This window comes from Ammospiza caudacuta, chromosome 15 (assembly GCF_027887145.1).
Source record: "Ammospiza caudacuta isolate bAmmCau1 chromosome 15, bAmmCau1.pri, whole genome shotgun sequence".
Taxonomy (NCBI): Eukaryota; Metazoa; Chordata; class Aves; order Passeriformes; family Passerellidae; genus Ammospiza; species Ammospiza caudacuta.
The window spans coordinates 16,051,369-16,076,555 of record NC_080607.1 but is presented as its reverse complement, the minus strand read 5'-3'; the positions used below and the strand labels follow the sequence as shown (position 1 = coordinate 16,076,555).

Sequence of the window (25,187 nt, the reverse complement as noted above, 5' to 3'; positions counted from 1 at the left end):
CTCTCAGAAAATCCTGCTGAAGTCTAACACCACAGACAAACAGGACTGAGATCAAACCAGGTGGTTTGGTCCCTAAACAATTCCTGGCTTGTATTCTGGATCAAAACATTGATTCAAAGTGAAATTCAAAGTCATTTCTCTGCAAGTCAGTTAAGTAACCTATAAAATTGTTAAAGAAGTATTTAGAAGTAGCATTTGTTAAAAATAAAACGGCATATTACATTTTAGCAGACTCAGTAAAATAATTCCAAATCTCACAGGTGAATGGGTAAGTTTTATCCACACAGATTTTAATATTATTAAGGAAAATATGCTTTCATTAAAGTAGTGTCTTTGAGTGTGACAAAAAAAAGAAAAAGTTAGCATATTTTCCATTACAAAAATGTTTATATTCACCTTGAATTTCAGGAAAGAATCTGAAAAATTACTTCAGAATTCCGCCTTTGATTGAAACAAAGTCTGCAATCCCCTGCGAACGTTACACAGCTCCTCTTCTTGCTGTACAAAAAAAATTACATTTATCACTTTTATTACACTGTATTTATCACATGCTTTTGAAAAAAGGCAGATTTTATTCCATGTATTGCAATCTTGGTGCACTGTACATGCTGCTTAGTCTAACAAAGATGAACTTTTCAGCATTAGGACAGAACTACACAAGACCATTCACATCTCCCTGTGGCTCTCATCCCTCAGGTGAGGTTTTAAATAAAGTGACATTTGTTTTCTGATTAACGTTTATTTTTGATAGGGGACTAGAAATCAAAATTTTAGTAATTTAGTGTTCAAACTGCAAAAAATAAATAAAAATGAGGACAAGATAAATTTATTTACCATTTCTTTTAGAAATTTCTCTTGGAGTCCTTTTATGTCTTCTTTCAGCAGATGCATCTACAAAAAGACACTGAATGCATCTCCTCTGCTCACAACTGCCACCACATTTTCAAGCAAAAAGTGATTTCCCTAAATGTCTCATAACCAAGAGTTGCAGATGCACCTGCCTTTGGAAAAGGATGTTTTAAATTTTTTCTTTCTTGGATGAGTAACACCAGTAAACAAAGTCACAGAATCCAGAATAAGTCCTGAGAACTGCACACACCTTGCATGGATGAAATCTAGGCATAAACACTGAATATTGTGAAATTAAGGGACATTTTATGGCAAAAGCTAAAACAATTATTATGTATCATTAATATAATGCTGAGGATAAAATCTTCAGGGGAAAAAAGTTAATATTGGTATCTGTGGGTGCAACTGGGGAATTATTACAATGAGCTAAACAAAAGTTCACCATACCTCTGAAGTAAAAACATTTTCTTCACAGTCAACAGAATGGTAGATATTCTTTTCAAATGAAGTTTTAAGAATCTGAATTCTAAAGAAATAAAGGCAGTTTAAACAGCTTTGCCACATAAGAACTTCCTGTAATGAGCACAAATACATGCCATTGTTGGGAGTCTATTTGCATTTAAAGGATGGATAAATATCCCCAACACTGTTACTGCTGGAACAGTCCCTCAGCTAGGTGGAGAAGTTTAACTGGAGAATAATTACATGAACATTTTAATCTCATTTTCTCATCAACCATCTCTCTTTTATGGAAGGAGTTGCAGAGAGAAGTTGTGCTGATCTCCCTCAAGTGAACAGAACAGAAATCTCAGGATTAGTGAACCCTACTGACCTCTGCTGCTCATTTTTCATGTACATACTAAAAGTGTGGGAATGCTTTTTCCAAAAGGTCTGGAAAGAAAAATATTAAGAGATATTAATAAATGGGAACTGATTTTCCAAACCAAAAGTCATTAATTTCTAATATGAACAAAATGACAACCACAGGCTGAACACAGAAGGGGCAGGAGTTACACAGCCCCCACAGGAGCTGGAAAAACCCAGCCCATTAAAGCACTTGTAGTTTATTGTAGGAGGAAAAACACGCAGGAGTTCATGCAGTGGGTACATGCAGGAAAATACAGAGTGACCTTGGCATTCCAAGGGCATCCTGACACCCCAAAGGCATTATTTGAAATTTGACACGACTAGAATCAAAAAGGTAAGGGCTTTGAGAATCAACATTAATAATATTAAATTAAAGATGATGTCAATGATCTACAGATTCCAAAGAATTCCCTTTTACCCACAATCAAACAACTAAAATACAAACCGAGAATTCTTTTTCCATGATTTTCAGGGACTGAGAGTCCTTTTCAAACTTCTCAAGCTCCTCAGTGAGAGTAAAATGAAATTTTTCCAGCTGCCTGATCCTACCAAAACAAACCAGGTTACTTGCAGAAGGTATTCATTGCACTTTAAGGATGTTGTAACAGGAATCTGCCATTACTGACCTGCATTCATGGAGCTGGTAACTCATGGTGGCCAAACGCTGATGGGCAGCTCTCAGTGTTTGCTTATTAAAATTGTCCATTTTCCTGGAGCGGTTCTAAGAGGGTGTTTTAACATCAAATTCAGATTATTTGCACTTTAGAAAAAAAAACCAAACTGTAATATTCAGTACTGTAACTGCTTCATATCACAACAAACCCCCTTTAAAAATGTAATGGTGTGGTGCAAGCCAAGTGTCACCCATGTGCTCATGTACTCCCCAGGTGATGCACGTGAAGGGTCTTGCCTCAATTTTCTTGGCAAATTCCTTCTGGAGCTGCTGACAAATGCTGATGGTTGAGCAATCAGGCTTCCAGAATTCTGCATCCAAACCAGACAGGTCATTTGCAGATTGAGTGGAGACACTTTCAGACACTGAAGAGAACAAAAAAAAAGTCACATTCAGTATTATGAAGTCCCCAGTCTGAAATTAGGACAGCTTTTGTTCTAAATAAAGTAATATCATCAATTAGATTAGAATCTGGTTCTATTTGCATATCAATTTTCTGACTTTTCATATGGCTCCAGTCTCTAAATATTTAGCATTTTTTATTCTTTGCTTTAACATGTAATATGCCTTTTATGGGTATTACATTTCCTTGTTAAAACTTGAATTTGTCACATTATCGTAAAACTTTGCACTGTCAGTCCATGACCAACCTCTGCAAGTAGCAGCATCATCTGTTTTAAATAATTTTTTGGGCTGTAAACTAATTCTTCTTCTTCCTTTCTTTGCCTCCTCTTTGCTTGTTTCTGCCTCATCAGAGCTGCCCTCTGTGGCACTGTGGTAAGTTCGTTTGAGGAATGTTGGTAGGCTTGGTCCTACAATAAACATGGAAACAACGCTGAATTTTAGCATTATTTACAACAACGAGATGGGAGGATAAACAAGATTTTATTGACACATTGGATGCAAACTCTAGGAGGATGTACCTTGGCTTTAAATCATGAGAATTATATAGAAATTAATAACTATCACATTTATAGAGGGCTGTTCAACTGAACTCTGAGTGATGAGCAAGTCTGGGATTTTTTCTGATAAAACCATTATCCCCAGAGTATCAGTAGGAGCACCTCTAACTTTTTATCTGGAGTACAACCAACTCTTTACTAAAGCTGCATTTTGGAGCCTCATTTTCAGGTTTTTTTGGGATAATAAAAACAGCAGAGAAAATGAGAAAAAGAGTAAGAAATTGAATAGTACTGAAAATATATGAACTATAAGAAGATTTAAAAACTTTGACCATATTATTATGCCAAATAAAACATTTTTCTCAACCCTTATGGAGACACATAGGAAGTCTTTTTCTTTAAATGAAATGTCTGTACCTGACTCATTCATGGGGCAATAAGGTTCTCTAATCCAAAACTGTACTCTACTCCTGCTGGAAGCAGACAATGGGGATGGTGCTACACAATCCTAAAAGAAAAGTCATTGATTTATTTATTAGCTTCAAAATTAAATTGCTTTTAGAAGTGTCCATCAGAAACTCACATTTATGTTGTGAAAAATAATTTATTTTTTATTGGAAATCACTAAGAAAATATTGACTCCCTGTTATATTTTTTTACATATGTATTGTAACTGATCTTGTTGGGCTATAATTCTTTCACTGTATCCAGATGATAATTATCTAATTTATCTCCAATATTTAAAAATTAACTATTAGCAGGTCCCAAAGTCTGTGTTAAATACTGAGATGCATTTCCCCTAAACCTCAGCACGTGGAGAGGAGATGACAGAGATGCCAAGCTGCAGCTCTGTCCTGGAGAGCAAGGAATGCACTAACTCACCTCTTTACTTTTAGGGAGAGGTTTGGGGGGATCCTGGAGTTTGCCTTTAGCAGAAATGTCTGAAAAGCAAGACTGGGGACTGGAATCCTCACTGTTATTCCCTGTTTCCAGCACAGCTCCCTTTGTGTGTTTTCCACTGTCAGCTTTATATGCTGTTAAACTGAGCTGCACATTGAGGGAAAAAAATCATTACTGACAGGAGATGTCCCTTAAACACCATCATTGTAAGCTGATAAAGCAAAAAGCTGCAGGTCTCTTCTGAAGAGCAAAGAACTCAGGAACATACCTCTTCCTTATTCTTGGGGATAGGTTTAGTGATATCCTGAAGCTTTCCTTTAACAGAAAACATGTCTGAAATGTGACATTGGAAACTTGAATCTTCATTATTATTACAGATTTCTGCTGCAGCTCCCTTGGAATTTTTGCCACTGACAGTTTTATATGTGGTTAAGCTGAGCTGCACATGAACAAAAAACCCCAAGCATTATTGAGAGAAGAAGTAAAAACCAGTTGGCAGGCAAATGGAACAATTTCAGTTAAAGCAACTCTAGAGAAAGGTTAATGCTCTTACCAATGATGCTTCAGTTAAAACTGGTGAGAAGATTTTCCTCCCAAATGCCAACTTTGTTGTCTCAGGGGATTCAGTTACAGCCAGGCTTTGCATACTCTTGTTTTGTGGACAGAAATTACTGGGAGAGGATCCTTTCTCAGAGTTCAGCATTTCCCTGTCTCCTGGTGACGACTCCTGCAGACCAAGTGACCTCTCACTGGAGCTGGGCTCTGGGCTGGCACCTCCTGACACCCTCTCAGCACCTGGGGACAATTCCTGCACTGTCAGCACCAGAGGGGGACTTGCACAGGGGCAGCAAAGCCCCACACTGCTCCTGCTCCAGCCCTGGCAATTTCCAAGTCTCAGATGTGTGGGATTTGGCACTGGCCTTGCCACTCTGCCCCTTTCTCCCTCTGCCACTTTCAGCAGTACCAGATTCATTCTAACACTGACATAATGTGTTTCTGTATTACCCTGATGTCAAAGAATTGCACCAACCTACAGATGTGTTAGTGACATCTAATACAATTCCCTAAATTCTGTGGAACTGGAATTACGGGATATCTCATTTTAAAAGCATGAAATAAATGTTAAATGGTACTGCTGTGATAACCCTCAGTTAACCTCCATCTCTTGTTTCAGCACTGCTGGAAATGAGAAGTGAAAGCACCTACATCTCATTGTCTCAAGGGAGGCAGGGCTCTCAGCTGAAGGCATCTCCAGCTCCCTCTGCTCTGCAGAACTCCTGCATTCAGCCAGTGCTTTCTGCACATAGCTGTCCACTCTCTTGGGCTCCACAGGTACAGCCTGCAGCACCTTTGGCTGCTTGCATTCCTTGTTTGGCCCACTCATGTGTTTCTATCAAAATACAAAAGTTATATAAACATCTTTGTAACCACAGTGTCCTTGAAAGCTGATAAGGAGAGATAGAGATTTATTATCTATTAACATTGATCAAGCAGAAGGACCACCAACAGAAGTACTTAAATCCATAAGCAGATCAGGTTTTCCAACATTAATAAACTCAGAATTTCTTTAACTCAACACAAATTTCTATTCTTATGAACTACTTAACTACTGGAGGCAATCACTGATGTTTCAGGATTTAATGAATAAAGTTTATAAACCTTTTCATATATATTGACATGTTATGCTAAAACAATGAAAATGTTTCAGCAACAAGTGTTCCTTTACTAAAAATCCATTTGGATATTCAGCAAATGTATTGACACAGCATTACCAGCAGCACATCAACTCAACAAGATTTGGCTCACTGAACCCTCCTAATTTAAGGACATTTTCAAAATATTGTCACATTTTCAGAATACAGCACACAGTAGTTCTTTGCAGCAGAGTAAATCTCAGAAACTAAAATCTATTATGAATAAGAAGATTATTCAGGACTGATTTTCTTAGCAGCTCAATACTCATCATTAAAAGAGGGGCAATATTAAAGAAAAATCAATTAACTTCAATTTGCTTATGTTGGGCACTTAAAATTCAGGAGTACCAAGTACAAAGCAGAGCACAGTTTACTTTGAAAAACATGGCAGGAAAGGATTTTTAATAATCAAGTGGAACTGCACACCTGAATTTTGGATTTCTCCTCCCTGGAGGTTGGAATCCTTTCTTCAGTCTCAGACTCAGAACTGGAAGGCTCTTTGTAATTTTTTGTTGCTGCTGCTCTTCGAGGGAGTTTTTCTCTGGTGGATTTTACCATCATTTCATCCAGTTTTGAATTCTGGGGTTTACATTTGTTTATCTTTGGAAGAATAAAATCATCTTCAGTTAACAAGAGTGATTAATACATACATAAGATAAAATGGCAGATAACTTGGTTTGATTACTTGAAATTAAAAAGGTTTAAAAAGCTTTTTACCAAAGCTCAGAGAATCCAACCATCAGTCCACTAAAAACAGCACTCAATGTAGAAAATCATTCTACCTCACTCCTGACTGAAAAACCAGCTAAATATTATATGAAATAAATACAGTACTTGAAAAAATAAACTGTATTTAACAAGTGATCTGGGAGAAATGTCACATATTTACGAAAATTATTTTAGAACAGTTGCTGGGAGGACTGAGAAGATTTTTAATCCATATTAAAATTCTAGTTACAAATTCACATTTACCTTTTTCTTATTTGCATTTTTGCCTTTAGCTTTTTCCATGTGGAAAGCAGGTTCCAAGGATTTTTTTGCTGCTACAATACAAGGTTGAAAAATCAGGAAAATACTCAAATGTTTGACATTAGTTTCAGCTGTAAAATAACAGAATCACTTTCATGCCCACAAATTGATCCAGTAACTGCTTTCAGCCCATTATTTTGAAAAAGACTTTTTTAAAATTAACAATAACTTGTACCTGTCTTATCCTTCCAGAGTTTTCTATATTAAAGTACAGGATTTATGTAAATTGATCTTTATAAATTATTAGAACTAACTTGGAAATTCTTTCTGCTTGGCAACAAGACAACAAAAACATATGACATTTGCAACACAGCACATGCCATAGTGTGCATTTTCTACCTATGGACCAATTACTGCAGCATTCTTCAGAAATATGGAAAAAAATTCTTACTTTTGTCTGTGGTCATTGGTTTCCCTGGTTTTTTACTTCTACTGTAATCAATTATCTGGGCTTTAGGTTTCCTCTTGGATTCCTGCAGCCAGCTAATCTCTGTCTTGCTGTCATCCCCTCTGTTTTCTGTGTCTGAGTCACTAAAGAGATGCTTCTTGTCTCGATTGTTTCTGGTCTACAAAACCCAAAAAAGTTCCTAAGTTATTAATTTTTATACACAGCCTGCTTACATAACTGGGATTTAAAGGCAGGAGGACAAGCTGTGCTGATCCATAAAAATCTAAGCCTTACCTTCTTTCCTCCCTTCCCTTCTGTGCTGGATTTATTGATGGCTGTGTTCCTTAATCAGAGAAATAAAACTCATCTTTAAACAATACATTTTCAAATAGTTGTTCTAAAGCTTTTTACTATTCCCATGATATCTGGATTAAGGATTCAAACAAAGCTATCTACTTTTGTTTCCACATTATTTTGGGATTACCTGTTCACCTTAAACCCTAAAGGTTGTGTTTGTTTCCCAATTATCAGTAGGAGTACACAGCAACAACAAAGCCCTTTCCAGGAGGATCATTAACCAAAAACCATCTCAATCTATTTCTCTCCCTGTAGTATTCCATGAGGAGAACTATTTCCTTCATGGAACACATCCTTTCCTTTTTATCACCTTCCCAAAGGGCCACCCAGGAACAGCCTAGAACACAGCAATGTTTATTGCTTAGAAAACCAACAGAGCCAAGATATTCTTGTCATGCAGCACTCCCTGGAATATTGTGACTGCCTGCTGCAGAGTTCAGGCTGTTCCAGGAGAATCAGCAACCAAAACAGAACATCCTACCCTTTCCTGTTTGCCTCTGTATGAACACTCAGCTCAGTCACACGCAATTCTTGGATCTAAAAATGCAAACAGAGAAGAAACAAAGGAAGATTTTCAATGATTACAAAATCTGTACAAAATTAAGCAGGCCACCAGCCAGTAACTGCTAAGGAGGTTTTATTCCTTAGTTATTACATTCAGTAATTAAGGGTCATTAATTTCTACCTTAGAATTTATTTAATAGAACTGACAGTTAAAACCAACAGAACTGACTGAGCTTTCAGGGTCTCAGAGCAATACAAGAGCTCCCACCCACCTGCTTCACAACCTTCCCCAATTCACTCCTCTGAGCCACAAGAAGCAAAAATACCTTTTATCATCATTAGATTTTCTTTTTGCTAAAATATCTGCACAAAGAGGTCTTTAAAATGAGGATTAGAAAGACGCCAATAACATTTTCAGGATAATTTAAAATAATGATACTCCTAACACACAGTTTAATTCTTAATTCAGGAAAAACATCTTCATAGCCTGAAGTGGCCAGAATCTAAAGACAGAGTATATTGTTCAATATTTGAGAATGCTGGAGGTATTTACAAGACAAACTTTCTCCCCCACTTAGTTCACTGATATAATTTGAATTTTCAGATCTTAATTATATTTTCAGTACAAAATTTGACCGATTTCCTTTCTATTCTATTCATAACATAAATTTTAGTTATTTCTTACTCCAAGCTTGATTGTAGGCTCATCAAACCCGCTGATGTTAAAGTTGTAGACATCATCCCTGTCAAACAGGCAGAGATCAATTTTGTGACTGAATTAATGAAAAGTTCCCAGAATCAGGTGTGAGTAATCAGAAACTGTGTTTGAAAATGTTGAAACTACTTACAGAACATGACCAGCAGTTATATTAAGAAAAGAAGCAGTTTTTAGGGTCCTGTCCTGAACTTCTTCCTATCCATAAAAGAGAAGTTAGCTCCTCTGTCAAATTTGGACTGTGCATTCATAGACACTGTCATCTCAAAAAGCAACTTCTTTTGTTCATTATGAAGATAATCAGGTTGATTAGCAACAGTTCAATATGGCAAAACAAATCTGCAGTCAATGCATCATTAACATCCACAGATCATTAATATTCAATGGTATTTATGAACTTTCCCTTTACACCTATTGACTTCCACCATGTATTTACATATTAAAAACAATTCCAAAAAAAAGCACAAATGTGTTACCTTGGAGAACCAGGATTTATTTAAATGTGTCCTAAAAATAAAGATACATTTTGTTAAATGCTAATTAGAATATATGCATTAGAACACTGCCTATATAAAAAAAACCTCATCAAACCCAGTAAATTTATTCATGCATTTATATACAACATCAATTAAAAGATGGATTAAAAGAGCCCAGCCCCTTTCACTTATCAGCATTCATGGGTACATCACAGAGACAGCCAGAGGCACACAAAAGCTCAGCACCAAAGGTTCACATTGTACCTGTTAAAGCCCAGGGAATCTCTTGCTTTGCTCTTCTCATCACTCTTGTCTCTGTATCTGTCACTGATTTTACTGATCAGTGATTTGGCTGCATCTGCCATTTCTTTAGACTTTGATTTCTATAAAAACAGTTTAACACTCAACATTCAACAGAAGAACAAAGCTGCAAACAGAACTTCAGGTTCTTAAGAACCCCCTAAACTTCATGAAATGCCTCTTAACGGATTAAATAACATTAATTTGAGAACCATTTTCCCTTGCATGACAGAAAACCCATCAGTTTTGAATCACTGAAAATGGGACAATTCTCTTAAATGCAAGTGAAAGAAACAAAGGTAAGAAACTCACTGTCTTTGACTGTTTTGGGTTTGCAGTCTCTTTTCTGAGGAGAGCATCAGGGTCCTCTTGTGCAAGATCAGAATGGAAAGATGTGTCAGACACTCTGGCTGAAAGAAATGTTTTAAACCACGGTTCAGTGGTAGTTTCAGTATTTTTCCCTCCTGTATTTAACAGTTTGTGTTCCAAATGATCAACACTGACTCCCCACTGAGGATGGGATCAATTTGGATCAAATGGTTCTGTTTTTTTCATTTGTTTATCTGGAGAGGTACTTCAAAAAGCTAAATAAATACTTTTTGTTTTACAGCTCTTTCACTACCAATAGTAATAAAGGAAAAAACAATCATCATTGCAAGTTAATTTCTCCGAATCTATTTTTGAGAGTAGCAGTTGACAAGTGTGACCATCACCTGGATGGGATGCACGTGCCAGTGACAGATTTGCCTTTTGCTTGTCCCCAGCTGTTCCATTCTTCTCAGGAGGAGGGAATGTTTTCTTTTTCCATGTTTCAGTTTTATCAAAAGAAGTCTCCAAAAGACCAGGCAGCCTAACAAAGACACCACCATCCTACTGTCACAACTTGAGTCTTAATTATAATAAAAGTGTATCATAAATAGGAAAATGATTAAATCTTAGAGATATCAAAGCATTTTACATTGCAACAAAATATCAATTCTGGTGATGCTTGAAAATCCTCCCTTCAAAGTGACTGACAACAATGACTTGGAATTTTTTTCCAGTACTTACAAAGGTTTGTGGCTTCTCCCAACTGGCTGAGAATCAGGAACAATATCTAACACTTCATCTAAATGAGACATTAATTTGGTGTCAATTATTATGGCAAAAGAAAAAATTAAAATAATTTTAAAAGAACTGCCAGTGCTTGTAAAATTACTTGCCTAAAGCTGTCTTTTCTGTGGCCTCTGGTACCATTTTTATGACTTCTTCAGAACGGATTTGCTACAGTGGAATGAGACCCAAAAGGAAATATTAGTGCAGGACCATAGGGAGTACAACCTCATAAACTTGTGCTTTCTCTAATAAAACATGACTTTCTTGTTCTCATTTCATGGAAGTGCTGTTCCAGTGCTTTCCCATGTATTTCTGCCTCATTCCTGGTATCTGACTTCCTAATCTGGGCTGTTTCACAGAATTCATTGTCTGCTGTGCATCTCTGCCCGTTCTAAGAAGCCCAGTAAGTAACACTGCCACTTAGAGCCCATAAAAGCCAAAGAAATGCTCTAAACAAAACATTCTGTACATGACAGCCCTTGCCAAAGCATGGCTGTATCAAAAAATGCTTCAGAGTCCCATAGTCTGGGGCTTGGCCTGAATCTGAGCAAGGCAGACATTTACAACATTTATGTATTTTTGCTTTATAGTAGTGAAAGCCTGACCAAAAATGTACGAAAAAAATCAATGCTTTAAATGCTGCAAGCTGAAGACATGAACATTTCACAAGCACAGCTGAGTGTATTCTCTGTTTTAGGACTATTTCACTACTGCATAGCAAATTAGAAGTTATTGCATGCACATTTCTCCTATTATACACAAAGGAAGAACTGAGGTTCCAGAAAAAAGGAAGATAATTCTGGGGTCAGGACTGATGAGTGAATGCAAATTGGGCCTAATTTTGTTAGAGTTCAGTCTGACTTTAAACATGTCAAACCTGAATTTCAGAGGGCAAGGAAATATAATGCAATAAAGTAAAAGATACTGTTTTCTAAAAGTGACTTGCTACTTGTAAAACTTTAGCCCTTTAAAATATGAATTAGGAACAAATTAGAATAGAAATGAATGTTATTCTAAGAAAAGGACTTAGCTACAGAGGACATGCATACTCCAGGATGCTCCTGATAGAAACTCTTTGTTCTGCTCTCATTTATTGTTTCATTGTCAGACCTGTTAGTAGAGCTGGTCATTTCTAAAGGCAATTTACACCTCCCTTTAAAAGGAGTGGCTGAAACAAAACAGAGATGTGTTAGAACTCCATCAGTTCTCCCATTACAAAAGGAAATGTGTTGCTCACTATCCCAGCTATTCCACAAACTCCAACAAAAGCTGATTAGTTTTGATACAAGCCCTGTCACAGACATTTCTCCACAGAAATCCTTTCTTTCACATTTTTGCATCTTCGGGAGGCCAGGGGCCCCCGAAGAGAAGGTAAACAATTATTATCAGCTGCTGTGGAATGCAACAGGATTCACCTTGATTGGCTCATTTTCTATGTTTATAATTAAGAGCCAATCACCAGTGCAAGCCAGGGGACTGAGTCCTTGGCCACAACTTGGTTGTGGGTTCTTTTCTATCTCTTCTTAGCTTAGCTAGCTGCTCTGCAAACCTCTCTCTATATTCTAATTAGTATAACTATAATGTATTATATCATATATTAATAAATTCAGCCTTCTGATCAAGATACAAGATTCACCGTCTCTCTCTCACCAGCAGCGACCGACACAGGTCGCTGTAACAACCAGCCCCTTCTGGACCTTTAATAATTCCATTTATTCCAACTCTGCTATGTGGAGATTAAGAGCTCAATGGTTGTGGATATCTGGAGGCAGAAGCAAAGCCTGTTACAGGCTGGATCTGGTATAAAACAGTTGGTTTCTATTTAAAGACTTCAGTGTAATATATTTTTACTGAGCTCTCAGCTGGTTCCTGACAGCAGCAGCAGAAGTGCCAGGTGACCCTGGGCTGTTGGGAAGGCACTTCCCCTGTCCCACACCCTGTCTATGCACCAGGAGCAAGTGCCCCTTAAACATTTCAAGTTTTAGGCTTTTGCTCAGGAGATTTTATCTCTCTCCTTTTCATTTCCAGCTGTGCCAAGCATCACAGTTCATGCCTGAGTTTCAAAGACCATTCACAGTGTATTTTTACCCTGCAAGCACTTGCAAACTTACATGTGCTGATAAAAAAAGAGGAACTCCTTGTGGACACACTTGCAGTTCTAGGAACATGCACAGATGCTTCAGACACTTTCCTTTTACGGGATGGAGTTACCTTGAGGAGCAGAAAGAACTTGACCATAATACACTGATTGAAGCATGACAGCACAAGAATTCAGAACATTTATTGCCAAGAGTCTCTTGTCCATTTTTGGAGTGTCAATTGTTGCTGCTGCAGGCATCAAGGCAATGTGATTTTTATGCAGTAGTATTTCAACAAAATATTTTTAAACTGAGATTTGTTGTTTTTGTTTTCTAAATTAATTCAATGAAGCATGGGCAAATCCTGTCCCTTGTTCACCAAGGGATTCCCTGGAGATTCTAAAAGCTACAAATTAAGGAGAAATTGGTTTCTGGACACCCAGTACTGCCCCAGGAAGACACAGTAACTGTTTCAATTTGTAGCCCCTCTCCAGCAGGGCTACATACTTGAGGCCATACTTCACTTTTCCATACTGGAACATCTGAGCATATCCTCAAAAACTTCTCTTTCAAGAGAATTCTCAGAGCATTGTGGTCTAAAGATCATTAACGATTCCTTTTTATTTCTGTCATGTTACCGTAGTTTCAAAATACCAACAAATTTTTTAGCAAAAGATTTTTCTAGCTTAGTGTCAAGTCTAAGAAAAACAATCCAACTTTTATTGCAGTACTGACTATATTCCAGCTGTCAAATAAGAAGGTGTTTAGACTATTAAATACTACAAATATTTATCCTGACATGCATTTTCTCCCTACTCCTCTTTTTTTGACAACCCTGCTCACCTTGGAGGAATCACCTTGGAGTTTTTCCTGACTGTTACTTTTACTCTGATTCCTCAAATTTCCAGGAGATTGCTGAGCTTTGTATTTACTGAGTTTCTCCTTCTCCTCTCCAGACTTTTCTTTGAATCCTGGTGACAACTGACTTTCTGGTACCATTACCTATAGAATATTTTAATTTCTTTTAATTTGTATACAATATTTGGATTTTATAATGTTTTATTTTTATACAAACACCCATAGCATCTTCTCTACCCCAAGTAACACATCCCCCACTGGAGATTCTGATAAACTTCAGAGGTTACAGAGTTTTAGTTTGAAAAACTTCCAAATTAATTACTATTTTTGTTACAAGGATGGGTTTTCAAATAACAATGCACATAAAAGAACTTGCCCTGTACATATTTATCTGTTTTATTCTATGATTTGGATATTAATATCTCCCCAAAAACACAATACATACATACTAGACACCAGTTGCCTGGCTTTAGACTTATCTGTGCTTGTTAATATTTTAAAGTCCTTGTTTTTACTGTTTATAAATTATGAATAATGAGACTAATTAAACAACCCCAAGAAACCATCTCAGCACACTGAGGCAAAATACCTGTGATCCACTTTCATCAAACACAATGTGGACACTCGTTTTGGCTACTGATGTAGACTGCTTCTTGCTGAAATCCTGCAAAGGGATTTGTCAAAACAGACACTCTGCTCTTTTTTTAAACAAGAAACAAAATATTTAAGTGAGAGATCATAAATGTCTGAAATCAGATCACAGAGGAAAACAGACTGTACAAATTCACAGCAGTTTCATCCCTCAGGAGTTCCTCAGTCAGACTTCAGGACAGAGCAGTTTGTTAGAAGCAGAAAGGAGTAAGGTGAGGCTTGCTGGAATGTTTTACTAAATGAGTAAATTCAAGAGTGTTAATTGCACTGCAAAACAAGACAGCTCATGAATAATTTCTGGAAGTATTTGTAAGCACCCAGGCTGCATTTCTGGAAAATTAAATATGCACAATTTGACATTAAGGTATTGTGTTCTCTTTCCAGCCTGAAAATTCTTGTTGCAATTAATTTTCAATGTTGGAATGAAAGAACCATTTCAGTGCTGAGTCCAGCACTGCTGAGCACTCACCCATGTCCCCAAGTGCCACATCCCTGTGTGTCTTACATAACCCCAGGGATGGGGACTCCACCCCTGCTCTGGCAGCCTGGGCCAGGCCTGGACAACCCTTCCAGTGGAAAGATTTTCCCAAAATCCAACCAAAGCCTCCTCTGGTGAACTTGAGGCCATTTCCCCTTGTCCTTATTAAGCATCTTTGCCAAAGCTCAGCATAGGATGAGTTCTGTAGCAGAGATGTCAATGAGAAGCTCTTGGCAGGGAGAGATTCCAACAATCCCAGCTGGAAATTTTAAATGGCAATGAGACACTGAGTTTGAATCAATTTAAAAGTATTCAAAAAGGTGTTTAAATCTTACCTTACATTTATGAAATCCATAAATCTTTATGGTCACGTCTTTGATTTCCAAGATAGAATCAAAACAGAAAAGAAATTTCTCTCCTTCAAGGGTGCCCACACTCATTGGGCTTTTTAGATCTATTGTTAATAATTTCTTTGAATTGTTTTCTGGACAAAAACAAAATTTGAAAAGATGCTTCATTTCAATTAAACAGCATCTCAAATAATCTTTGTCAACACATGACACATTCTTCAGTTCAGGTACTAAGATTAATATTTTATTTAATTCCCTCGTATCTACAATAATTTTATTAGCAAAAAAATCTAATGTTAATATTTTAGAAATACTTATTCTGTATATTATTAAACAGAATTTTCTTTGAAGGTTACTTACTATAGCTGCAGAAAAATTACAGGTATTCACTGTTCTAATAAGTTCAAAAGGAATATTGTTACCTGCCATTGCTTTATGCCTTGTTTTGTATTGAAATAACTCTAAGATATAATTATTAAATTGTTTTCCTAAAATCACACCAGCATACCAAAGTGCAGATGTGACTGCAGTGCAGTTTTGTCCCTGATAAAAACAGCTCCTACAGTATTTTAAGTGAGAATTCTGCTTTGCTAGAATTAAGTACTTTAAGTTTAATCAAATTGAAATTAGACTGAAAAATCCAAGTTAGAATACAATGAAAGGTCCCATTTTTGAGTTCAAATACCTTCCAGGCTGTACATGTTGACATATTCTTCTTGTATAATGACTGTTTCCCACTGCTGGTCCTTATATGAAAAACACATTTATTATGTGTTATATCACAATTAAAAGAAATTATATTATATCACAATTAAAAGAAATCCAGTGATCAAAGTCATCCAGTGACAAATTTCCAACTTTTAAAATCTCTGTTACAGAGTGACAGGAACTTGTGCTTCACTGTTTCTCACTGTGCATGTGTTTAACTATTCCCAAACAGCATTAGAAGTCATTACTGTGAAATTCTTTGATCTAAATATCAACAAATCTGGATTTTTTTTAGCCCAATCATCAGTGGAATGCACATGTAAGTTCAACACATTGAACATGGGGAAATAAAATCTGACACACTCCAAGGAATGTGGATTTGCTGCCTCAGGAGAGCCCAGAGGGAGACAAAACTCAGCTTACTGCATCCTCTGCTGCCACATAGAAGGAAATACTCCTGCTGCCAATGTTGAAATCAATCCAAAACTCTTCCAGGTTTTCATCTGATGGTATCTGGAGCTAAAACAAAAAGAATAAGATAAAACAGTAAGAGCAGAGAGCACTGATTACTCCCAGCTGAGAAGTCTCATGTTGGTCTGAACCCCTGACAAACTTTCAGTCCATGCCTATTTTATACTTCTGAAAAAAAGATAATTTTCTTATTTTTATCTCTATTTTTTCTTAACTAGAAGGCAGAAAACCTTACCTCATACTCATCAAGAGCTGCTGATAAACATGGGAATGTAAAAACCCTGTAAGAAAAGGATATTTTTTCAAGTATTCTGTAATGCTGTAAATAAATTTGGCAGATCTGAACAAGTGATTTTTACCCCAAGGAGGTAACATGAAATTTAATCACAACATAAAATCCTAAAAAAGAAAATATATTAGCATTAAAAAATCAGTTTTACCTTCTTTTGTCTCCAAGCATGCCATTCACCTGGTTGAGAAATTTTCTGCAGTCCTATTAAAACAGAAATTTCTTAAAGAATTGTAAGATGGAAGTTTCCCTCCCTGGAAATGTTTTTCATGTGACTTACTGTCTCAAACTCTGAGTCTTTAATTCCTCTAAATGCAGTGGACACAAACTCCATGGGGAACCACTGGGAGGCCAGAACTCTCCTTTGCTTCTCTGACACCATTCTGCACAGAGCCTCTGTGATGGCCACTTGTGTGTCATAGTCTGCAGCACAAGGGAATTCACACAGGAGCAGATGAAATGACTACTGAGGTGGGAAATGTTAGCAGGAAATTGGGGTAAGCAGTGCTGAACATAACCTAGATCCCACCAGATCCAAACATGCAACCCATAAAGGATAATTAGAAAAAGAACTGTGGGAATAACAATGGCTAAACAAGGTATTTTTCAAAATGAAACCAACCAAACTTTCCAGGACTGTCAGAGCCACACCAGGTGTTTAAACCAGAGAGAAGTTTTCAAGTTTCACTCTCTGAGCTGGGAAATTGCTGGATACCAAAGTGATCCCTGAGGGAAGTTCCAGTACTGCTACCCATGGCCACAGCTCCCAGCCTCAAAGATTGACTTATTTATCATTTTTCCTATTTGAAAACTTTCATTCTAGAAAACCAAAAACTTCTATAAGTTTTCCATACACTGAACAGACAGAAACATTCCAGTTGCAGACTGTTTTCATGCAGTATTTATATTTTTCAGATACCCCTAACCATAACTTTCTGCAGCTCCCAGATGCCTTCTCTGGTTTCTTCATGGGTCTGCAGCTAATTTTTAAGCTCAATACTAAATTAGGTCCCATGCTCACCTCCAGCATCCAAAATTGTCCTCCCCATTTCACTCCTGCCAAACAAAGGAACATTTCATCAAAATGTGACAGCAACAAAAGGCCATATAATAATTATTATAAACTTTCAAAATATGAGACAAACCCCTGATTCCATGGAACTGTTAAGAGTTCCAAGGGGTAAATACCTTTGGGAGCACTGCCTGGGGACCTGAATCATCTGACAGATACAATTTTGACTCTATTGGCTTTCCTAAAGTGCTGTAAAATGATTTCCAGTGCAAACAGCCCAACCTTCCAGTGACTGACCCACTGTGGAAAGCACATCCTTACAAACAGGAGTTTAATTACTGTATGACAAGTGGGATGGGGAGAAGCCTGATTCAGACTGGGAAAGAGGAAAATTCAGGCTTCTGATGGAGAATAACCCATGAGAACACCTATCCCCAGCCACCACCACTGAGAATTCACAGCAAGTGCAGAAGTTGAGTTAAACAGGGACCAATCTGCACAACAGCAGAGTAAAAACCACCTCCCAACCCTGCAAATGATGGAATGCTAGAAAAAAGTATAAAAATTTTACTGAAGATGATTTACATGACAAGCAACATCTCCTTTGTAGAAAGAATCTTTTTCTTGGAATCTCGAGGGATCTGGTCAAGCAATAAATTGAGTTTTTTTATTACCTAAGAAGAGTGGAAAAAAGGGAATATAAAGTAAGTTTGTTAAACTGAGTTATTCTTATTTTGAGCCCTTGTAATGTATTTCATACCACTGAAGAAAGCTTAAGCAACTGCAAAACAAGAAAAGACAACAAATTTTACATGACTTTAAATGGTATTTATCATGCTCAAACAACTTCAATCAATTACTTCAGTTTCAATGGGAACAGTAGTTGTTCAACAGTTGTTTCTTATTTGCAGGTTTAAATACAGAAAATTTTCCAAAGCCAGAACTGCGTCTAAAGTTGATTGCTGAGCTCAAGTGTACCTTAAATTAGCTATTAAATATAAGTGTACCTTAAATTTTAAATAAAAAAACCCAACTTTTCCTTTGGGGATGTAGCCTTTCCCTTTCTTTAGAGGGAAAATCCCCTGACAACCTGAAGTTACTAAAACAAACAGGAGAAATTTGGAGATACTGAAAGGAATGAAAATTTCCTGCAAGTGACTAAAGAATTTACAACCAACAACCTTAACCCTATTTCTAGCACTTGTAGAGCTCATTTTTTGCTATGCTTTTACACAGCTTCCTCACCAGAACTTTAATATCACTGGTTTGCAATTTACTCTTAAAAAACCCCAATAAACAAACAAAAAGCCCCATAACCACAGGTCAGTAATCTGAAATACCCCAACATATAAACAACAACAAACACTCCCAGAAAAAGATTCTACAATGCTTCTGATCCCAGAACACTACAATATTCTCTTTTTTTGTTAAAGAACTGTCTCCACAAAGTCTAACACACTAACCAGGAAACTGCTGCTTAGAAAGAAGGATGTTTACCTCCTGCTGAACATAAATATTAATTCTTGCATCAGTAATGAGGGAACATGTTCTCAGAAGAAAGTTTTCTAGTATTTGCATTTTACCTAACAGAAAAGAAAGAAATCAAAGAGTTGTCAAGAGTCTGTTAGGGTGCCCCTCAAATATTTGGGAAAGGATTAATTTTCATTTAGAAATTAAATACAGTGTGTCTGACTTTTTATAAAGGATTAGTGAGATGTAAAACAGAATAGCTACTTCAATTTATAGTAAGCATGTTTCTGTTCCTGTGCATCACTGTGTAATTGCCCTGGGTAGGAGATTATTAATTTTTTACATTTAATTGGTCAATTCCATAACTCAGCTCTCTGAGACACAACTCAGGTGCTGGAATTTATCTCCCCAGGGCCAAGGAAATGAATCTTTCACTTTGATCATGACACCAAACAGTCTGGAGGGACTTTCCCCCCAGTGCCACACTCAAAGGGAAGGGCAGGGTGACACCCACAAGGACAAGGTCAACAAGGAAGGATCACTGGGCTGTGCTCAGCTGGGACAGGACCTTAGAAACAACTTGTTTTAGGAATAACTCAGTTAATTTGTCATCTCTGGAACTTACTGTGTTTTTTTATTACTGACCACAGAAAGTTACAAGGAAATCTGTCCATAGAGAAACCCCAAACTAAAGGTGATGCCACAGGAATGAGAAAAGTGGTCCAGTGTGTGTCCTGAAAAAGACATTTTAAACTCTCACTTCTGCTTTTTAAGCTCACCTTCAGGTCTGCTATCACACACAACCTGCAATAAAAAAAACAAACCAAATCATTTTGATAAAGAAAATATTACAGCATTAAAAAAAAAAAAACAGGCAAAATGTACCCAAAGGAAGTAATCAAAAAGTATTTAGGATTTTGAAATTATTTTGTCCTTAACAAAGAACCTAAGAGATGATCCCTACTAACAAGTGTGTTTTCCCAAAATTGTATTTCAGTTAAATTTACTGAAAGTGTTTCACCAATGACAACAATTTTTATGAAGAGAAGAAAACTCACAGATTTTATAAACTGGATTAGCATCCCAATAATGGGGGTAATCAAAATTTAATAAAGACTAAAGTTTTTTTTGTTAATTCAGCATTTAGTGTTACTGGGGTTTTTTTTATTTCATTATGCCAGCCAAGAACAGAAATTAGCATGACTACAGCAAACTGTTTAACCAAAATGATTTATAATCTATTTCAGAAGTCATTATAATGTTATCTTGAGAAAGATATTAAATAGAAATATATTTAAAGTCCTTTTACTGCTAAACTAGCAACAATTACTTTAACAAATTTTATTATCAATGTATTTTTACCAGCAATGTGATGAAGAAATCCTCAGCCAGAGTTGTAATCATTTCATTCTTTTCATTTCCTCTGAGGACCAAAATTCCTTTTAACTTTTCAAACCAATTGACCATGTAAAGGGAAAACAAAGGTAAATCTATTTTAATAGCCTGCAGCAGGACAATGGTTTGTATTACACTTCAGTAAAACTATACAAACTCTTGATTGTATAATAATCAAATAATTGATTAAAACAACAACAGCAGCCCCACTCTGCTGAGCAAGGTTAGCCCAGACTGAAATCCTTCACTCAGGCCTAACAAAATCAGGTGATTTTAAGCACAAAAACTTAAAATCAGGTGATTTTAAGGACTTTTTAGCACAAAAACTGGAGATCTACTTTGGCACCTGCCTCCACAGACAAAGCAGTTGAAAATTGATAATGGCTGAATGGAAGTGGGTTGTTTGATGAATACAAGCATAAAGTTATCACCCTGGTTTTGTTTGTTATTAAATTTTTTTTATTATTTTGGGCCCTTGTAATGTATTTCATACCACTGAAAGCAACAGGCTTCAGTAACTGCAAAACAAGAAAAGATGAGTTCTAGATGACTTTAAATAGTATTTATGTTACTAAAACAACCTCAATTTCAATAAATTACATGAGTTTCAATGGGAACAGTATTTGTTCAACAGTTGTTTCTCATTTGCAGGTTTATTATTATTATTATTATATTGTTTATTCATTATTTGTTTATTATTAAAGCAGTCGAGAAGGCAACTGAGGAACTCTCATCTGATTTTGCCATTAATTTTCTCCAGTGAAATCTCTGAGGAAAGCCAAAAGGAAGTGGGATCTGTTGTTCAGTTTTTGCTGAGTTACAAATGATTAATTCTAACATGCAGGTTAAAATAACACCAAAAAATCAAAAGAGCAGGTACAAAATCACTGCTGTGGGAATTAACCAAAATGAAATAATTAAATGGCAGCAGGAAATTCTAATTCCCGAGTCAAAAGCAATATAACAAAGCACATGAAAATACATAATCTTGTTTCAGCTGCTGTAAGCATATCTAAATTAATTATATACTGCATGATTTGCAAAACCCTCACTGGGATAGAGCAGCATCCCTTTAGAAGGGGTTACATGACAAAAAGCATTTAAATATGAACAATCTTTGTTGGAAAGTTATGGAAATCTCTTAATTCTGACTCAATCAAGGACCAAATCAAACACTGAGCTGCTCAGCACTGCTCATGCATTTATTGCTGTTTATGTATTTATTGAGGAGTTCACAGATGCTTTATGGTTTTACTTATCCTTCCAACAAGGCCGTGTTTTATCATTGCTGCGAGCCCATCTTCTCCTGCTATGCTCATTTTCTTCCCACATTTCTGAATAGCATTTAGTAAAGTAGAAATGCCTTTAACTTCTTGTTTGTCAAGTGCCTGAAATCAGAATTACAACATGAGCTTTAGTCTGAAGTCTCACAAGAACATGTATTTAATTAAATTGATGCCTTTTTTTGTTCTCAAAAGCCACCTTAACTGCAGCTTGAAGGAGAGATTTCATTCATAAAATTTATTTTTGATTCTTAAATCAACTGCTGGTGTCAATCAAGGCAAATGAAAAAAATCTTTTCCACCCTCTTCCAAAGATGGTGTAGATGATTTTGATGCAATGATTACATTACCCAACACAGAAGCTTATCCAATTTGTTGACAAACTGTTTGCTGCATTTGTGAGAGACATTTTCACATTCTTCCGTGGCCAGAAATTGTTCTAAGGATTGGAAATCCTTTTTTCCTGCAGCTTCATCAATTAACTTTTCAAGCTGTAAGCAATAACCAAAGCAACTGCATTACTGTATGCTTAACACTGATGTAACACATCTAATTAACACAGATTTGATGCAAGTTTTACACAATCACCTGCTGCACTTGAAGCAAATATTCTGAATCACAAAATAATTAAGCATAAAACCTTAAGTACAGAGCACCCTATCTAATACATTAATTTGCAAATACTTATGCACTGAGATTCTAATTATTTGCTTTAACTGGTTTTAGTTTCCTCATATTACAGCTAAATTCCTACAGAAGTGTTGTATCAATGCCCCTTACTTGGTATATTCAGTATTTTACACTTCTGAGTTACTTTTATCCATTTTGCCCCTTTATTCTTTCTAAATTTCTTTCAATTACAACTGAATTTCAACATTTTGATCTTAAGTATCCCCTAAGTTGATTAACCTCTGTTGAATGCATATGATTTATTTTCATCAGCAGCAATTCCCAGTTCCTCCTGCTTTCCACCCAGCTACGTCAAAAGAAAATTTCTTCCTAACACACTAAAGACTTTCCTTACAATCAGATTAGTAATTAAAACAATCAATACTCATATCCTGCTCCATCAGCACATACCTGCATCTCACTCCTGTCTGGCATTTTTGCAATTCACCAACTCAGCTGCATAAAAGGGAACAATCATCACAGTTTAAAAAAGTTTTGCAAACACGTTGGGAATCAGTAAAAACACATTACAAACTCCAAAGTTTGTCAGTGTGTAAGTGCTATATAAATGCTGTTTAAACAGCTGGGGATGTAAGGAAACTTTGTTGCATGGATAAACAATTGTTTAAAGCAAAGGAGAGGAAGGAATGCTCAGTTTCATGGCTGCAGGCACAGAGGGGCCTGAGAGGACCCTCAGGATTGCCCAGCAAGGACAGAGCACAGGTCAGGGCCAGGTTATTCAGGACAGGTGAGTCCACAGCAAAACTGCATAGAGGCCTGGCCATAAAATAGTGAATTAAATCATTTAACACAAATACGATAAATGACACAAAAAGACTTCTGGATTATACATACAGTTATGGGCTCTAAAGTGACTGTCACCAGATAAAAGCAATATCTGGGTAACAGAGGTTTCTGAAAATAGTGTATTAATGCTCAAGGGCAGGAAAAATATTTGTTTTGTGGAGCATTTAAGAAGAGCAATGAATCTGTACATGCTTTGTATGAATTATTTTACACCAACAAAACCAAGGGCAGTCAACAAAGCGCAGCTCTGGTCTCCCCGTCCCAGACATTATACAGTGAAAACAAATAATGATTAAAGATAGGGAACTGAGAAACAGCCTAGCTACTCCTGCACTAAATAAGACAGAAATAACAAACATGGGGTGATTTTTCATTACTTTTTCCAACACAAGAACACAGGGGGCTCCTCAGAGGCCCGTGCTGGCAGCTCACAGCTCTGTTGTCTCCGGCCCGCTCCCACAGCCCTGAGGAGGAATCCCAATTCCTTCTCCACCCTCCAGGCCCCGCTGCCCGCCCCGGCCGGACCCAGGCCCCGGCGCGGCCTCACCGCCCGCCCTCAGCCGCGCGCCCTCAGGGCGGGCCGCGCCCCGCGGGCCCCGCCGGCCAATCAGCGCTCGGCAGCGCGGGCGCGGGCCAATGGCGAGCGGCGGGGGGCGGGCCCCGCGTGCCCTCAGCGCGGCCGGCGGGAGCGCGCTCAGCGCGGCGGGCGTTGCTGGGGCATCGCCGTTGCCTTTGTCTACAGCCGGTGTTTGGGGCCGATTTCCGTGCACACACAGGAATTACTGGGAATAACTGGCTAAACCAGTGTAATCCTGTGCTTAATTTAGAAGCGCTTTCACTGCCCGAGTAGGTGCAAAGGCACGCTCGGTTACAGGCCTGCTGCGGGCAAAGGGCTTCCGCTGACGTCTGTAGTGTTTACTATGCAGAGGGAACTGGATAATGTGCTTAAGTGGAACCCAGCAGTACACTGGATAATGATCTTAAATGGAATCCAGCAGTACTGGATAATGTGTTTAAATGAAATCCGACAGTGCCAAAAGGGGGGCTTTACCTGTACTGGTGTGCTATTGCTGTATCTATTGCCATATCACAAATACAGATGATAAAATAAATCTCAGCTACTCCAGAAGAGTATCGAGAAGTGTCTCCATTCATACCTAGAATAAGCAGCAGTAGTGAAGCATCTAGAAGTCACCTTTCACAGCAGCTAAAGCTGCAGCAATTGCAAATAAAATAGTACTGCTGATTCCCAGAAATGAGAAAGATAAAAACTCAATACTATAAAAGAAAAAAAAACCTCCACAGAAAGTATTTAAAATACCACGAGATGTCACTGTAATGCAAGAAAATGACAAGTGATGTGAGAAGAGTATCTGCGCCGAGGAGCTGGGAGTGGGCAGTGCTGAAGCAGATTTGTAAAAAAGCTTTACTGAGAAACCTCCCAAGGATAAAACTTTGCATGAGGAACTTGGAGTATCAGAAATTTTCTATGAAAACTGCATCCTGCATTGTGATTTCACCACATGAAACCAAAATAATCAAAGCCTGTTTGAAGTCAGTTTCCCTTACCATGAGCAAACACAGAGGCTGAGCCTCCAGCCTTACTCATTCTATAGCAAAGAGAAGTGAGACAGTCCAAAGTGGATCACACACTTTCCTTCCTGAAATCCACATTGAGATTACTTCAGCTCATTTCTCATTCTGTAACATTAGTCTGCTTTGTTTAGTTTAGCAGAAGGGAAGTCAGAGAGAAGTTTCACCGAGTTATGCATTAAACAGACCAGAACCAACAGTGAAATTACTTGGCCACAGTCATTTCAGACACATGTGAAAACACCAGAGAAAATGGAAAAACTCCTTAGGGTAGGGTATCACTATTTACAGGGACTCATTCACTACAGTAGCAGAAATATTTATCC

At 37.4% G+C, this 25,187-nt stretch overlaps 1 protein-coding gene across 1 annotated transcript; it reads right to left on the bottom strand.

Annotated features, from left to right (window-relative positions):
* Positions 1 to 429: 429 nt before the first annotated feature.
* Positions 430 to 22,896, bottom strand: SYCP2 (synaptonemal complex protein 2). Its single transcript, XM_058814902.1, has 44 exons — positions 22,873 to 22,896; positions 22,143 to 22,283; positions 21,769 to 21,897; positions 20,477 to 20,581; positions 19,894 to 19,918; positions 19,142 to 19,227; positions 18,230 to 18,318; positions 17,654 to 17,688; positions 16,913 to 17,055; positions 16,784 to 16,836; positions 16,579 to 16,624; positions 16,296 to 16,391; positions 15,850 to 15,910; positions 15,150 to 15,298; positions 14,275 to 14,349; positions 13,671 to 13,829; positions 12,861 to 12,960; positions 11,799 to 11,917; positions 10,857 to 10,917; positions 10,705 to 10,762; positions 10,368 to 10,504; positions 9,967 to 10,064; positions 9,619 to 9,737; positions 9,355 to 9,385; positions 9,012 to 9,076; positions 8,849 to 8,906; positions 8,141 to 8,196; positions 7,597 to 7,645; positions 7,306 to 7,480; positions 6,858 to 6,925; positions 6,312 to 6,485; positions 5,398 to 5,581; positions 4,745 to 4,986; positions 4,460 to 4,630; positions 4,174 to 4,338; positions 3,709 to 3,799; positions 3,040 to 3,201; positions 2,627 to 2,754; positions 2,343 to 2,437; positions 2,162 to 2,261; positions 1,682 to 1,740; positions 1,297 to 1,375; positions 835 to 891; positions 430 to 498 (listed from the first exon to the last, which is right to left on the bottom strand). Exons 1-44 carry the CDS (start codon positions 22,894 to 22,896, stop codon positions 430 to 432), a joined length of 4,386 nt encoding a protein of 1,461 aa, XP_058670885.1.
* Between the last annotated feature and the right edge of the window lie 2,291 nt (positions 22,897 to 25,187).